Raw genomic sequence first — 18,400 nt, forward strand, 5'->3', positions numbered from 1 at the left:
CAATTTTTAGTTATTATTGTATTAGTTTAGATATAATTCTTTAAGTAAGTTTGGGATTATGTATATGGTCGCATTGGACAATAATTTCCCATAAGGATGAGCAAAACTCATGTATAGAAACGGAATAAATAAGTTATTTATTGGAAAGCATAAGTTAAAAGAAAGGTAAAGAAGCACGGCTAGAAAATATCTGGATACCCAAGAAATATGGTTTGACTATAATTCAGGGAAGAGAAATATTTTAAAACACCTTAAAGTATGATTCTAACAACTGATTCTAACTCTCTCTGATCCTAACTCTCTCTGATTTTTCGTAAAATAAACCATTCATTTTTGGTCATTTTGTTATATGTTTTCAGAAAATCATTGACCTTATATAAATTATTCCAAATTAACTGTTCTTTCTTTATGGTCTTGAAAGACAAGGTCATATTTTTCAAATACTACAATAAATTACTACGAATCAGGTTTTGTCGCTATTAGTTTTTAAGTTTTATTGATTTTTTAATAATTTTTATATCGTTTAACGGTTTAGTGAACCGATTAAGAGTCGATGTGTAGCATGAGGTCAACGAAACCACAGAAAATTGTTTTTTTTTTCATTAAACAAGTTTAATAAAAGTATTTTATTGTTTTTAAATTTGACCGCAAGATACATTTATAATTTTGGAAACATACAGCTTTAAAAGTTTAGGTACATAATAATAAAGTTCTTTTTTTTTGTAGGATTTATTCACATTTGCCATAAAATATTTTCTGTAAATATTTTTATTGTTATTAAATTGTATCTGGCTTAACTCATTTTCAAACTTTTCAAACTGATTAAAACAAAACTCCTATTCGATTGGTCCTTGAGTTGGGATTTTTGCATTTTAGGGATTATTTAAATTTCTGTTTGGCTTCTGTCTGAGTGTATGTTTTACTCATCTGTACTTATTCTACAGACTTTACTTAATTACTAATGTAACAGAGATTACATATGCTGTAATCTGTAATGTCTGTTCTGGTTCTTGTAAAGGTATTTGGAACTCTCTTTTTTTGCTTTAATCCTAAAATCGTCCGTTCCATATTTCGCTTAGTCAGTTTGATATTTTCCACAGATTTTTTAGTAACTGTAAAAGTTTCTGCACTATTAGTTAAAACTGGGAGCACATATTATTCAAAAACCTTCCTTTTCAGGCATATAGTTAGTTTTCAAACATTAGTTTCGCAGATTTGGTTAGCTCCACCTATTCTAAGTTATATTGAAAATATTTGAGATAATTAGGATAATCAGTATTCGATTCTTCTGCATTATTTATCGATATAATACTGCTAGGGAGTAATCTTGTCATATACTGGATTCTTTTATGATTCATTTTTAAACTAATCTTGATTAGTGCAGAATTTAGTGTACTTAACAACTCTTGGACTTCTTTAAAACTGTCTGATATCAGTACGATATCGTCAAAGAAGCGTAAGTTGTTTAATCTCTCACTGTCAATGTTGATTTTCATGTTCTTACTCTCTTGAGTTTCTTAAACATATATTAGACAGCGTTGTAAACATTTTTTTACTGAAGTTACGCTAAATTCCCATGTTCTTACGCTCTTGAGATTCTTAAACATATATTAGGCAGCATTGTAAACATTCTTTTTTACTGAACTTATGCTAAATTCCCATGTTCCCATGCTCTTGAGTTTCTTAAACATATATGAGGCAGAATTGTAAACATTTTTTTACCGAATTTACGCTAAATTCTCATGTTCTTACGCTCTCGAGTTTCTTAAACATATATCAGGCAGAATTGTAAACATTTTTTTACTGAATTTACGCTAACTTTCCATGTTCTTACGCTCTTAAGTTTTTTAAACTATATTAGGCAGCATTGTAAACATTTTTTTTACTGAACTTATGCTAAATTCCCATGTTCTTCCACTCGTGAGTTTCTTAAACATATATTAGGCAGCGTTGTAAACATTTTTTTTACTGAATTTACGCTAAATTCCCGTGTTCTTACGCTCTTGAGTTTCTTAAACATATATTAGGCACCATTGTAAACATTTTTTTTACTGAACTTACACTCACAGGAGTAGCAAGCATGGTCAGAATCCAGAACGACCTTTCAATATCCTTCCATTACAAAAATGGACTAAGACAGGGTGATAAGCTGTCGTGTCTTTTATTTAATATTGCTCTTCGTCTCCTTACATTACCTATCCGTTCCGGATGTTGTGGAGGTATTGAACCACGTTCTCAGATTTTGAAGCCAAGATATTCTTTTTCTCCCTGGTCCTCTTTTTCCAAATACCTTGCGTCGAAGAACGAGTTGCACCGTTCATTTCTTATAACATGACCAAGGTATTCTAATTTGCGCTCTTTTATTGTGTTAATAATTTCGCACATTTTGCCCACTCTACGTAGGACCTCAACATTACTCACACGATCCACTCATGAAATTCTTAAGATACGTCAGTAAAACCACATTTCGAAGGCCCTGAGCTTTCTTTAAGAAGCTTCAGGAAGTGTCCAGACCTCTACACCATATAATAATGTATAAAATACATAGCATCTGATTATAGAGATTTTGGTACCAAGTGGTAAATTGTGACTTCTGAGAAGTAACTTCATTGTTACGAACGATGCTCTTGCTTTTCCTATGCGCTATTTTATTCTAGTAAAGTGGTCTCATTGGCTGTTTATATTGGTATGGAGATCAAGGTATGTGTAGTTGTTAAACCCGTTAATTGGTTGCTGGTTAACCAAAAGCTGTGTATTTAATATTTCAAGCTTATTGACTACCATGTACTTTATTTTTTTCGTATTGAGATCAAGTCTATGTTCTCTACTACTTATATGTTTAATCTATGGCAACAACTACTGCGTCGTTGGCGTATCTAATGTTTAGATACACTCCGTTGATTAATATGCCTTCCTCTACTTCTACCAGAGCTTGCTCGAAGAGATGTTTAGAGTACATGTTAAATAAAACCGGGGATAGAATGCACCGTTATATCACTCCTCTATCTATAGAGATTGCTTCTGTCAACTGATGATCCACTTTAATGTTGGCATTTGCCAGTACCCTGATCTAGTATTCCGAAATAGTTTTTGTGTTGTATTTTCACACATCTCTTATTATTTCTGTGTCTTTCTGTTAGATTCATCTTCCGTCTTAATAAGCTCATTTGTGTGTCGATTTTTAAGATGTTTCGCTTAAAATTTGGATAAAAAAATGATTAATCAGGCGCTTCGCCTATTAAAAAAATTAAAGAAAATATTTTAGTTTATCTCCTTCATTTACTGCTGCGCACACTGTATAACGAGTTAAGTATTATTGTTTATTATTATATAAATTTCAACACCACTATTATGATAAAATACTATAAAATTATTAAACCAAACTTGATTCATGTAAATTATCGCGATAATTGGAAATATGTTTTTAATTGAGAATTTCGAGGTTTTTATCTTCACGAAACGTTAACGAATTTTAAAAATCTATAATAATGTGACTTGTAGATAGAAGTGTATGTCCGTAGTAAGTGTCCAAGAAAGACAGTTTTTGTCAAGGTACAAGTTCATGTTATTTTTATCTGGAAGGTAAAGATCTTTTTTGTAATACATATTCTTTTGGCAATAAACTATAAATTACTCAGTAAATTTTCATCAATATTTCATATTTATACTTCCAATTTGGAAATCGTATACAAAATCTTCTTCTTCAAGTGCCATCTCCGCGGCGGAGGTCGGCAATCATCATAGCTATTCGAACTTTTGAGACGGCTGCTCTGAAAAGTTCATTTGATGTACATCCGTACCACTCTCTCAGGTTACGCAGCCATGACATTCTACGCCTCCCTATGCTTCTCTTTCCTTGGATCTTTCCCTGCATGATCAGTTGGAGCAAGGTGTATTTCTCTCCACGTGTAATATGTCCGAGATATTCCAATTTTTTTGTTTTTATTGAATTTAAAATTTCCATTTCTTTGTTCATCCTTCTCAGAACCTCTTTGTTTGTGACGTGTTCTGTCCATGATATTTTCAGAATTCTTCTGTACACCCACAGCTCAAATGATTCCAGTTTTTTCATTGATGTAGCATTCAAGGTCCAAGATTCCATTCCACAAAATAAGGTCGAAAAAACATAGCACCTCGCCAACCTAACTCCTAGTTCCAGTTTTAAATCCCTGGTACATAGAACTCTTCTCATTTTGTTGAAATTTGCTCTAGCCTTTTCTATTCTTATTTTTATCTCCTGATTATAATCATTTGTGGAGTTAATCATTGTTCCCAGGTATGCATATTTGTCCACTTGTTCGACGTTGGTTTCGTTTATTAGAAGACTCTCGTTATTTCTTTGAGTTTTCGATATTCTCATAAATTTCGTCTTCTTGACATTCATTGTTAGACCATACTCTTTTCCATACTCTGCTATTCTGGTCACCAGTCTCTGAAGATCTTCAATGTTTTCGGCTAAAATCACAGTGTCGTCCGCATATCTAATGTTGTTAATGGGAACTCCATTTACCTTTATTCCAGCTGTTTCACCCTCAAGAGCTTTTTTCAGGACCTCTTCGGAGTAGGCGTTGAAAAGAATTGGCGACAATACGCATCCCTTTCTTACTCCACATCTAATTTCAATTTCTTCTGACAGCTGTTCGTTAACACGTACTTTTGCTCGCTGTTTATAGTATAAATTTGATATGATCCTGAGGTCGTTGTAGTCAATCTTCTTTGATTTCAGGACATTCATTAAATGTTCATGTCGTACTTTATCGAATGCTTTATTATAGTCAATAAAACATGCGTATATATCTTGATTGACGTCCAGGCATCTTTGTATTAGTATATTAAGTGAAAAAAGAGCTTCACGTGTTCCTAGGCCTTTGCGGAAACCAAATTGTGTATTATTAACGTCTATATCCAGTTTGTGATATATTCGGTTATGGATGACTTTAAGTAGTAACTTTAGCGTATGAGACATTAAGGTAATGGTGCGGTAATCGCTGCATTCTCTTGCGTTTTTCTTTTTAGGGAGACAAATAAAAATAGATCTCAACCACTCTTTGGGTAATATGCCTGAACTGTAAATTTGGTTCAAAAGTGTCACTAAAACATCAATGTGCTTCTCATCTAGAATTTTTAGGATTTCTATAGGAAGCATATCAGGTCCAGGGCTTTTCCCGCTCTTCATTGTTTTTAATGCGTGCAATATTTCTTCTTTTGTAATATATGGATCTATTTCTTCTGACGTAAGTTTTTTGTGCTCCAGATCTCCTCTTTCATCATCGAACAATTCATCGATATATTCTGCCCATCTTTGTATTTTCTCGTCCGTATGTGTTATAGCAGTACCGTGTCTATCCAGAATTGCACAAGTGGCATTTTGTTTTCTTAGTCCTGCCAGTTCTTTGACTTTCTTGTGTAGGTTAAACAGATCATATTTATTTTGAAGGTCTTCGATCTCTTTGCATTGCTCTTCAAAGTATTTTTCTTTTGCCTGCTTTATCGTCTTTCTAATCTCGTGGTTTATCTCTCTGTATTTATTGTTATCCTTGTTTTTAAATTGTCTCCGTTGTTCCATCATATTGAGTATCTCGTCATTCATCCATTCCTCTTTTCTCCTTGAGGAAGTCTTTAATATTTCTTTACAGGGTTCCAGTAGACAATCTTTTAGTCGATTCCAGTACTCGTCAATATCGTTGGTGTTTGTGTTCAATTTGTTGCAGTTCGCATGCAGTTCATGTTGGAGGCATTCTTTTACTTTAGGTTCTTTAAGTTTTTTTTGTGTCTATTGTAGGGATTCTTTGATGTCTTTTAATATTTTTAAGGGTGAGTGTAATTTTGGCTATAAGTGGATTGTGATCTGAGGCCACGTCTGATCCAGGATATGCTTTCACGGCTTTAACAGCATTACGGTATCTTTCATTGATCATAATGTAGTCTATCTGGTTCCTGACTACTTTTTTCGATGTATCTGCGGGCGATCGCCATGTATACAGTTGTCTGTTTGGTAACATAAAAAATGTGTTTGTAATAATAAAGTTCTGCTCTTGACAGAATTGTAACAGACGGTCTCCTCTCTCGTTTCGATTTCCCAGACCATAGTTTCCTATACACTTTCCGCTTTGTCCCTTTCCAATCTTTGCATTGAGATCACCTAGGACTTTGTATACAAAATACAATTGTTTAAATAAATGAGTTTTTTTTACATTCGAAACAAAAAAATGCTACAAAATTTCATTTTATTTTCTTCACTTTATACGGTGCATTTCTGGTACGACTTTATATGAGTAAAGTGATGACATGTTATTAAAAAATACTCAATAAACATATGAAGACAATAGCAGAGGAATAGAAAATAAGAAATCGAATACATAGAACAAGTTGTTATTTTTTTTTTCAGAAGCCTATTATAAAACGATCGTACCGCAGCCAATTGTAGCACAGCTCAAGAAGACATTTTAAGATGTAAATGAGCTTATCGAAATAAAACCAATATCACAATAATATATCGGGTGTAGATCTAAACGTTTTTACCTTGCTTAGGCGGTATGCCTCTTCAAGGAGGGTCTCCCCTTTTTAACGGGAGTTTTGGATGTAAGTAAACGTGTAGAAGTTTGGCTGGCGAGAATGGGACTTCTACGTAAGTATGGGCCGTCGGTGATGGCAAGGAGTTTTAAGGGTTAGCTTAGCTCCGTTGTTTAGGCTGTTTATGATACGTATTACATATCTCTTGCTGAGAGAATGGATTCTGTTTTCAATTGTATACCTACATATTTGCGAGTGGGTGAATTATTACTGACTGGGTAGTAAGCTTGTTTTTTCATGCATTTTCGCAGTATTTTTCTCTCGTTGGCCGAGAGTTTTTTGATTTGTCTATTGTTGAGTGGTGCAGAGACACACTTCTTGTATTCAATAGTAGGTCTTATTAATGTTTTATACGTGTTTAGTAAGATTTTGGAACTGGTGACAGCTGTGTTGCCGGATAAAGCGCCCAAGAGATTAGCTCTCTTCCTAACTCTGACAATTGTGAGTTGGAGATTAGTCTTCTAGTTATAGAGTCCTGCTTAAATGGACTCCGAAGAAGGATACCGACGGAATGTAATGAAGCCTTTCTCCTAGAAGAGTTATCCCGTTTCCTTCTTCAACTGTGGTGTAAGGTGATCTGAATAACATGACTTGTGTTTTGGATGGGTTTAATGTGACCCTCCATCTGTTGCATCCGTTTTTGCATTTGTGCTTTATGGAATAGAGACGTGCCAAATACCGAGTGTGTCAAAACTGAAAAAGGTGGGACGAAGCATGCATGTTAACACAACAGGAAAGAAATCTAATACTACCGGCTGAAATAAAGTATCTTAGAAGAGTAAAAGGTGTATTACACAAATAAACAAAGTGAAAAATAAAATAATTAGGACAAAATATTGATCAGAAGCTATTTTCTTGTCGCGTTTTAAAGTAGATGCTATTTTAATGGGAATAAGCCCCAATTAAAGGTTAAAATAAGTTTATTCACGTTTCAATTTCCAAAATTGGAAATTAGAATGCCAGTAAACTTATTTTAACCTTTAAGTGTGGCTTATTTCTATTAAAATAGTATCTAATTAGAACAAACTTAAATATTGAAGCACTAACACAGTTTATAGAAAGAAGATAACTTGGCTTGTTAGGGCATTTGCACAAAAAGAACAAAAAATACCTGTTAAGCAAATATGAGAAGCAAAATCAATAAAAAAGTGCAGAAGAGAAAGTTGTAAAGGGACGTGTAATAATGCGGATGGAAAGATATTGAAGCAGAAGGACAAAATATGGCGTGAATCCAACGAATTACCGACAACAGAAAGGACTAGAAAAAATTGGAGTATGCAGAGAAATATTTTATACCACTTGTACACACTACAGGTCCAAAAAGGCATTTTATTAAAGTACTGAAACATATTATTTGAAAATATATACAATGAAAGAAAACAATTATAGCAAAAGAATTAGAATATATTAAATACAAAAACTTTATTAAGATTTGTTGTTTGGCAACTCAGATGATTGTTGTCGAATAAACTCTGAGGATAAAAATGTCACCAGGCAAGCTAAAATAACTATGATATTAAGAAATTCTCACTATAAGCAAAAAATATCACAAATAAGAAACTAGGTTGGGCTTTGATGGAGTTCTGAAAATAAGTAGTAATAATTCAAACATGGTTATATCTATAAAAATGTCTGAAAATACTGACTTTCATCATTAAATTCATTGACTAAATAAAAATTTAATATTAATATTATTGTTCTGCGCGTTACTTATAGTGGTGACTATAAATATTCATTTTGTTTATCTCTTTAGAGCCTATATAAATGCTGTAAAACCCTGATAATCTCCTTTTTGTTTCAGAGTAAGCATGGTGGCTGTGATAGCCATAGTTTTGTATTTTGCTCTTGCCGCAAGCGGCAAAGATCCAAATATAGAAGAAGAAGAAGCAGCTGGTTATAATTTTATAAGAGTAACTAATAAAAAGAGTGAGGAAAATCTGAATAAGGCAACGATAGCCGACTGGAATTATGCTTCTAACATTACGGATATTAATCTTGAAATTAGTGTAAGTCTAAGTAACGTCTTAATCTTATTTTTTAGTAATCTATTTAACAAATCTGGTATAATCATGCTACTTTTCTGCTTGTTTGCACTGTTTCGATTTTTGGAAGTACCTATCTACTGCTTATAAAATATAGATGCTGATATCGACATTCGATAAGTGGTTTATATTTTTATAATATACTGTTTTTCTGATCTGTCCATTTTTTGTCTTTTATCTCTTCTTATTATTACTTTATCTTAAACTTTCATTAATGTCTTCGTTTTGGACTATTTTATCTTTTACGCTTGTTCATATAATTAGTCGAAATACTCTATTCAACTTATTTTTTTCTAATTTCTGCTTCTATTTCTCGGCAAACATCTATTCATCTTGCTTCATACTTCCTCTATATCAGCGGTCGGGGAACATTTTTAATCATTACCCCAAAATATTTTTGTGTAAGTTGATATTACCGCATGGCGAAGAGCAAGAAAAAACGAAATCGCCTCTTTTTAGCATCTTTCATGTTATAGCCCCCATGATAATTTTGAAAAAAAAAAACAATAATTAAAAATTTAATTTAAACATCATTTATTCAATTTATCAATGTAATACCTAGTAATCCATAACTTTCACCCCCACAGAAAATATAAGTAAATGATAATTTCTTGTTATTTTGTCATACAAGAGAAATATCATATGAATTACAAAATAACGAGAAATTATCATTTGCTTATATTTTCTGTGGGGGCGAATTTTCATGGGAGAGGTTTCATGTTCGATACAATTGCTTCAAAATTGGGACTTGATGTAAGAGCGATTTGAACACAGTCTTCAGCGTTTAATCGATTTCTGTTCTTCGTTTTTATGTTCATTAGAGTGGAAAAGCCTTGTTCGCACAAATATGTTGTTCCAAATGGCAACAATTTTTTAACCGCATCTTCATGTACAATTTTGAAAGCCTTTGCAGCTTTTGACATCCAAAAAGATAACAGATTTGGTTTACTCTCAAATTGAATATTAGATCGAAGTTCAAGAATTGCTTCTGCTAAACCTGAAGGTTCTTCTGGTATCATAGCAATTTCACATGTAAAAGGATCTGCAATGCAACTGAGAGTAAGTGTATCAAGATCTGGAAAGTAATCTGAAAACCGCTTTCTGAGTTTGATAAGATGTCTTACAATTGTATCCTTGATGTCAGCAAAAGTAATATTTTCGCAATCTTCCAAAAACAAAGCTAACCTTGAAAAAGTAGCTGTCTTGTTCGGTTCTACTTTCTGTCTCCAATATTGCAGCTTTAACCCAAACGCTGACACTATTTCTCCCGCTGAAATGATATTAATATTCTTTCCTTGCAATTCTTTGTTTAATATATTTATACTCTCAAAAATGCCCGCTAAATATGCGAGATATGCAACCCAGGAAGAGTTTTTAACTTATCTGCGAGAATATTTTTTTAATCAACCATAAAAATTTCGACTTCAGTTTTGAGAGTCCATACTCGATTTAGTACATTTCCGCGAGAAAGCCACCTTATTTCTGTATAATAAAGTAGGTCCGTATATTCAGCTTCACCGTCCTGACATAATTCACGAAATAGCCGCGTGTTTAGTGCATGTCCCTTGATAAAATTTACAATCTTGATGACATCATGCATGACAGCTTCCAGTGTAGGTTCTAAATATTTGACCATAAGGGCCTAGCGATGGATCATACAGTGAGTAACTTCAATATTTGGGTTATTTTTTTTACAAAAGCCGAAAAACCATTAATATGATCCAGCATAGCTGGAGCTCCATGCAAAGATTCAGAAATACAGTTTTCCCATTTTAAACTTTGCGCATTGAAATATTCATTTACTTTATTGTAGACATCAATTCCACGACATCTCAACTCGAGAGGAAAACAAAACAGCAATTCCTCTTCAAAATTATCTACACCTATGTAGCGAACATATACCATTAGCTGTGAATTGCTACGAAAATCAGTTGTCTCATCAAGCTGAATAGCAAAATATTTAGCCTGTTTAATACGAAAATAACCTGTTCCTTTACCGAAAATTTTCTGTTAATATAGAAATTTGTTCTTTCACAATTTTCGTAGACAAGGGCACTGAATTCAGTTTCTTTGCTTCTTTTTGACCACACATAATCTCTGCCATTTTTACAGCAGCTGGTTTAACCAAATCTTCACCAATAGTGTATGGTTTCTTATTTCGTGCAATCAATCAGGCTACTTCAGAGCTAGCCCCTGATGCTGGACGCCGATCAAATGTACCAAACAAGCTGCTATTCAATATTTGTCTTTTAACAGGTATTTCTAAATTTGCAAAGTATTCTCGCGGTTTGGAAGACAGATGTGAATGCAAATTATCTAAATTGTAAATGTTTCTTCACTTGACTTTTTTTGAAAGATTCTGAAGTCAGTACCTTCACACATACAACACACTCTGGTTTCATTGTACCATTGTCTTCTATTTATGTAAAGCCGTAATTAAGGAATTCGTCTTGGTATGTTCTTTTTCTATTTGCTGCCATCTTAAGGGAGACAGAAAATAATAGTTGTAAAATACTTGAATTAAATTTTTAAATGGCAGCTTACCTTGATCGATATATCGATGATTAATGATAAAATGGTGATCTTGTCAGCAACTAATTAGTACAAACTCACTCTCTGACTCGTCAATGTATTTGTATCTTGACGGCATAGCACGAACTGAGCAGGTAGTCGGGGCCGGGACTGTGCTACTACGCAAAGATATAATTCGAGAACACTCTAGTGGTGGAGAGTAAGATGGCGTGGCCTGCATATGTCGCTAAATTGTTTAAGTTGAAAAAATACTAACAGGTTTATAAAATAGCAAATTAAGAATATATACTTTTTACTCACAAAAGTTTCATTTTTACCCCCAAAAATTGAATTTTTACCCCATTTGGGGTAATTTACCCCGGTTCCCCGACCGCTGCTCTATATAGTATTATCTTTAAATATTTATATATTTAAGTATTGAATTGTTTCTTGATTTCTTTGTTTGTTTTATTGTCTTTCTTATGTTACAATTCATTTTATACCCTGCTCTTTCTAAAAGGTGGTCCAAGTTACTTTGCGCTCCTCTCGTGCTTTTTATATTTATTATATTGTGCGCGTGTTTCGTCGCTATTAAAATGTGATTGATTATTGTCTTTTTATTAGGTTTGTTTTCTATCTATAAATAATTTATTTTTTGGATATAATAGCAAAATTTTTTATATAATTAATGGCTTTTTATAGTTAAACGTATCTGCGGAAGTCGCCCAACAAGATAAAGAAACCTGGGAGCAAGTGAAGCAGTTCGATTGGAAACGTTTCTCTTGTGCCAACCTAAAAAGACAATTTAAGTTCTACTCAGTTATTGGAAACGCAGCCTTACCAGAAGCAGAATTCAAGGCTTTGAAGAAACATATTAGTGACATGGAATCTGTGTATGCCAAGGCAAAAATTTGTGACTATAATAACAAAACCAACTGTGATCTAGCTTTAGAACCTGGTAAGAATTCGTTACTCTATAATCATATTTAGTTTATATATATATATATATATATATATATATATATATATATATTGTTATGCTATTTAAATTGTATTATATTGCTTACTTAGGAAAAATCCTGTCTATATTTATTAAATGAACTAATCTCCAATTAATCACAATAAATCAGCATTAATTAATTACAATCTCAGGCTATTTAAATTGTACGATTTACCTTTGATCGTGGATTCAAAATATTTTCCAATTGGCGTCCTAATCGGGATAGGTAATATGACCTGAATAAAATACATAGAATTTCAACTGAACTATATGTGAGATGTCCTTTATTTTAATGAAATTTTATACAACAATCAATCCTGTAATATTTGCAATATACTAACTTTAAATATATGAGAAGTTGTTTTCTATCATGGACCCAAATGTTATTTTACATTGATTTTTAATATGTGTTATAACTAAGCTCTTTTTATAATTCCTTTTTTTTTTAGTGATCGCAAAATTAACTGTCTCTATTATTTATTCAATTTACTTAATTAATAAATGAAAATCACACTCCGGCTCTAATGAAATTTGACTGACCTTTCCTTCTCTGCCGTTGCAATTCTATGGCCACGCCACAACAAAAAAATCCTTTCTCTGCTTCTGCTCCTATTGTGGTCCAGATGACGTACACCTTTCTCCTATCTGTCCTTGTATCTCCAAATGTTTCCGGCTTCGTCTGCTATTAATATTCTTAGGCCCTTTGGTTTTCTATCTCTCTGTACCCCGTTCCTCACACTGGTCAGCTTTTCCACCGCAAATAACCACACCCGGTAAATTACGTCTTCGGGACTTCAAACAAACACAAATCACAAAGCTCCTTCCTTCTTGGACGACGAAAACTGACTAACTAACCTTTTTTTCTCTCTCCTATCTCATAGCCAAAACCAAACCTCCTTGCATTCAAAATTTGACCAATAATAATCATCCACCTCTTGTGAGTATATCGTTACCACCCAACTCTCTCTATAAAACGTCATTCGGGTAATTCCAGAAAACAAATCTTCTTTAATTATTCTAACTAAATCTATCTACTTTACAAATATTTCTTACTAATAGCTACAAACGATACCTGTTTCTCAATTCAATGTCTTTTGTTAATAAACTTTTACCGATATAATCTTTCGGGGAGAAAACCACCGCAAATCCCGGTCCATTGTTCAACACTTTCTATATACACTTTTATTCCGGGTAAAACCATTTCACAATAACCGACTTATTTAAATTTCTTATCGATAATATTTGAAAGTCTTGTCTTTGAGGCCTAATGAACAATTCTTCGAACAACTTAAAATACATATTTTGTCTTATACAGGATGTTTGAAAATTCATATGCCCGTGTCTTTATGAAATATCAATAATTTTAATTTTTATTTAAGTAATAAAATTTGTATATCGGTTTTTTATTGCTTATGGACATTCAAAAGTACAACAAATCCCCGCCTTTGTAATCGATAAAATTTATCAATTTATGCAACTAAATTTTCTCGAGGCAAAATAAACGCACTTCCTGTATGCTATCTGTACTTATGCTACGTATTATCCTATCCTACTATCTACTTTATACAAATTTAAATCTTCATTCGTGATATTTATATACATCATGGATATTATAAATACCTCTGATCTTTTCAGAATCCATATGTTTCAACTCATAGCTGTTTACTCCATCTTCGTTGTTTACTATGTATGGCCCTTCGAAAACAGGCATCAATTTTGCGCAAATACCGGTCTGAAGATTTGACACTCTTAATGCTCTTACCATTACTTTGTCACCCTTTTGGAAAGTTACTGGTCTTCGTTTCCTATTATGACCCTGTCTCTGGATGTATTTCTCATTGCTTCTTCTTAATCTCCTCTGAACGGTTTCTATAACCTGTCGATACTCTCTTTGTTCTGGATCTTCCCACGGTCTTATCGGCATGACGCCTTTCATGATGTATTCTGGTGTTTCTTTCGTTACTGTACTTGGCATGGAATTTAGGTACATCTCTATTTCTCCCAATTTTCTGTCCCATCGCCGATGTTGACCATCCGTTGCAATACGAAGAAATTTCGTTACCTCTTGTATAAATCGCTCAGAAGGATTACTTTGGGGATGCCTGATGCTTACAAAGTTCGTCTCGATTCCCCGTTCTCTAAGCTGTCCCTTGAAACGATCATTTCGGAAGTACGTTGCATTGTCTAGTAAAATTTTTCTTGGGGTTCCTACCGTAGCGATGAAATTGTCTATTTTTCTCAATATTTCTTCCCCTTTTGTGGTGCGGCAACTATATAATTTTACGTATTTTGAGAACACATCCACCATCACCAGAATATGCTTGTTCCTTTGCGTGGTCACAATTAGATCGCTTAACATGTCGATGGCTATAATGTCCAGGTTGTTCCGGGAAACAATGCTCTTTGCAATATTTTCGTTTTTAAAATTCCTGCTCTTGTATTTCTGGCATACTTCGCATTTCTGTGTGATCTCTTTTGCAATGCGGTAATCTTGTCGACTGATGTAGTTTTCCCTAAATACAAGCCATACCTTTCTACTGCCAATATGTCCATTTTCCTCGTGTAGTTTCTTGATGATTCTTTCTGCCAATGTCGGTGTCACTAAATATAATTCCTTTCCGTCTATTCTCTTAAAAAATATCTCGTTTTCTAGCTCTGCTCTTCTCTTTTCTCTTTCTTCTAGGCCTTCCTGGTCGGTCCTTATCTCATTCAACGAAAATATCCCTTCGTCTTGTGTCAGTATATTCAATCCCACATGTAATGTAATTGTCTCCTTTTTTCCTGTATCTTCGTCCCGTGTTAAAGCGTCAGCTATTATGTTGTCTTTCCCTTTGATGTATCGAAATTGGAAATCATACTCTTGTAAGAGCAGAATGCCTCTGTGTATTCTGTTATTTACCAATCGATTCTTCATGATGTGTATCAATGCTGCATGATCCGTTTCGATGGTGAATTTAGCTCCCAATAAGTAAAACCTTAATTTGTTTACGCAAAATAGTACACTGGCGAATTCCAACTCGGTGACACTGTATTTTCTCTCATGTGTTTTAGTCACTCGAGATATAAAACATATCGGAACCTCTTGGCCGTTTTGTATTTGCGACAACACTCCTGCAAATTTCTGTATCGACGCATCCGTACGGAGTATAAACGGCAAATTGTAAATAGGGTGATATATTTTTGTTCCTTTAGCAAATTCTTGTTTCAATATTTTGAAAGCTTCCTCCTGTTCTTCTTTCCAATTCCATTTTGTCCCTTTCTTTAACAATTTTATTAAAGGAATTTCTTTTTGGCTTAAATCGGGAATTAATTTCTTGAAATAATTTATCGTACCGAGAAACCCTCGCAATGTTTTAAGATTTGTTGGTCTTGGGTATTCGTCGATGAGCTTTACTCTGTCATCGGCTAGACTTACAGTTTCGGTGTCAAGTTTGAAACCCAAATAAATCACTTCCTTTTGAAAAAATTGACATTTTTCAATGTTTAGTTTTAATCCCGCTGTGTCCAATTCTTTCAAAATTATTTTGATATGTTCCACATGACTCTGCATATCTTGTGAAAAAATTAATAAATCGTCGATGTAATGGACGATGAACTCTTCATGGTGATTCAAAATGGTATGCAAAGCTCGTACAAGTGCTGCACAGGCGCTCTGTAATCCAAACGGAACTACCTTAAATCGGTATACTATACCATCAATTGAAAAGGCAGTGTAGTTTCTACACTTTTCAGCCAAAGGTATTAACCAAAAACTATGCTTTAGATCAATTTTTGAGAAAATATGTGATCCCGTGATCCTTCCAAAAATGGCCTCGATATTTAACGGTGATTCATATTGTGATACTGTGTGTTGGTTGATATTTCGGGCATCTAAACAGAGTCTTAACTCTCCACTGCTCTTCTTCACTATCACAATTGGGTTAATATAGGGTGAGTCACATCTCTCAATGATTTGATCTTCCAACATTTTTTTGATTTCTTGCTTTACTTCTTGCCGATACTTATAAGGAATTGGATAAGTCTTCGATCGAAAATTTCTCAAGTTTTTCACCTCAAATGAGTGCTCGTATTTTGTGGCCACTCGGTTTTCCTCATTTATCAGCGTTTCATAGTCTCTTAAAATTATACGCAAATCATTTTCTTTGCCTTCTCCACATATCAATTTTTTTTTTCTCCCATCAAATTTTTCGCACATATTCACCGTGTACTCCGTGTCTTCTTCAAACACCACTGTCTCCATTGTGTCCTCTTCATTTTCCTTTGTGTGTTTTTTTGTTGGGCTCGTCTCTTCTTTTGAGGAATCCCAAGTTTTGCTTTTATTTCTTGTCAAAATTTTTCCATCTTCTTCTCCTGAGCTCGTCTCATCTTTTGAGGAATCCCAGGTTTTTTTTTCTTTGATCTTTTTCAGACCTTTTCCCCTCTTTCTTCCTTTTCCTTTCTTCGTCGCCAGGTTCATTTCCACCGTTTGTTCTTTCTCTGATTCGTCCGTAATTTGTTTCTCTTGTTCCTTATCCTGTTCTTCTTCTTTTTCCTTGGTTATTTTCATCGTATTGGTTTTGAAGTCGATCACTACATGTTTTTCCGTTAATTCGTCAACGCCTACAATCATGTCATGTGACATATTCGGCATTATTACACATTGAAGTGCATACATATTTTTTTTCAATCGTACCATTACTCGTATACCTTCATTTATTGTTGCCAATGTCCGTTTATTTGCGCCCACTAAATTCACCCTAGGTATTTTATAAATTAGACTTGTTAAATTTACTTCTTCGATTAATTTTCTGTTGACCAGTGTTATTTCAGAGCCTGTGTCTATCATAATTTTAATTGGTTTCTCATTTATAAATCCATCCACAAATTTTAAATTAACTCCATTTCTCTTTTCATTGTTTCCTGCCAGTTTAATAAATTCCTTGGGGTGACAAAAAATTCCTGTTTGTTTCTTCGTTTTTAGTGAGCGCCTTCTTGAAAACACGCCTGTTGTTCTTCTGTGTTTTCTCTCCCGTCATCTTCTCTCTCATATTCCTTTTCTTCTCTTTGCATATTATTTATTTCTCTTCTGTTCTCTTTTGGTCTATCATTCCCGTATCGATTACCGCGAGATTCCTGTTCATTCCGTGGGTTATTGTATCTGTTTCCTTGGTATGGGCGGTTATTTCTACTCTGATTTTCCCGATCCCTGTTTTCATTCCATCTCTGGGTTCTGGGTTCATAATTCTCTCTTCCGTTCGGTCTATTTTCATATCCCCGTCTAGGTATGAATTCTCGTCTTGTATAATCTCTTCTAAAATTTTGACCTCTATCTCTATATTCTTGGTTTTCTCTTTGTCTATAATTTTCTTGCGGTCTTCTTTCTCTTCTTTCATGCCTATGTGATTCTCTCATTTGCAAAAATTGACATAAGCTGTCAATGTCCTTGTAATTTTGGAGATTTATGTGGTCTTCCAAGGTATCTTCAAAATGTCGCGATATCAACTCTACCAATTGTTCTGATGAATAATTATATTGCAAATGTTTTGCATTATTATAGAGTTGTAATGCGTACATCTTTTCTGATACGCCCATCCTCTCATGGTATTTTCCATTTTGTAACTCTTTATTTACTTGTAGTTGCTGGATTTTTCCCCAGAAATAATTTAAGAATCTTCTCTCAAAATCTTGCCAATTGTCCAATTCTTCTTCCTTGCTGACAAACCAAAGATTTGCCTCTTCTGTGAGATGGTTTCTGATGGTTTCCTTTGCTGTTGCAAACGGTCCTATGTATTTGACTTTTTCCTTTAGGTTATTTATAAAAGGCACTGGGTGTATTTTCCTTATATCCCCGCCAAATCGTACTTTTACGTCTTCTGTGCTATGTACGATGACTTCCTTTCTTTCTACTCCTCTTATCTCCATCTCTGCAATTTGTTTAAATCTCCTTTCCGTTTCTTTCCGGTCTTCTTGTAGCGCATTTTCAAATTTTATTTCTATCTGTTCTAATTCCCTTTTTTGCATACTCTGAATATCCTTCATTTTAGTTTCGATTTCTTCTCTCTGCAATTCTATTTTCCTCTCTGTTTCTTCCCTACTTCTTTCTAAACAGACTTTTATTTCGTTTTCATATTTGTCCATACGCGTTTCCATTTTTTGTTCCATTTTTCTTTGGTTTTCTTCCAAATTGTCCAATTTTTGTTCCGTTCTTTGTTGTGATTCATCCATTATGTGTTTTGTTTCCAGTTGATTTTTATCCATTTTTTGTGACGATTCTTGTATTTGTTGTGTCTGTATT

At 33.9% G+C, this 18,400-nt stretch overlaps 1 protein-coding gene across 1 annotated transcript in view; it reads left to right on the forward strand.

Moving 5' to 3' along the window:
* Positions 1-3,406: 3,406 nt before the first annotated feature.
* The window catches only part of Ance-3 (angiotensin-converting enzyme Ance-3), a 245,584-nt gene continuing 230,590 nt past the window's right edge, over positions 3,407-18,400 (forward strand). The window contains exons 1-3 of the mRNA XM_072522909.1: positions 3,407-3,582; positions 8,375-8,579; positions 11,829-12,084. Coding sequence (XP_072379010.1) covers positions 3,512-3,582; positions 8,375-8,579; positions 11,829-12,084 — 532 coding nt within the window. The 5' untranslated portion in view covers positions 3,407-3,511. The remainder of the gene's footprint in view (positions 3,583-8,374; positions 8,580-11,828; positions 12,085-18,400) is intronic.

This window comes from Diabrotica undecimpunctata, chromosome 1 (assembly GCF_040954645.1).
Source record: "Diabrotica undecimpunctata isolate CICGRU chromosome 1, icDiaUnde3, whole genome shotgun sequence".
NCBI lineage: Eukaryota > Metazoa > Arthropoda > Insecta > Coleoptera > Chrysomelidae > Diabrotica > Diabrotica undecimpunctata.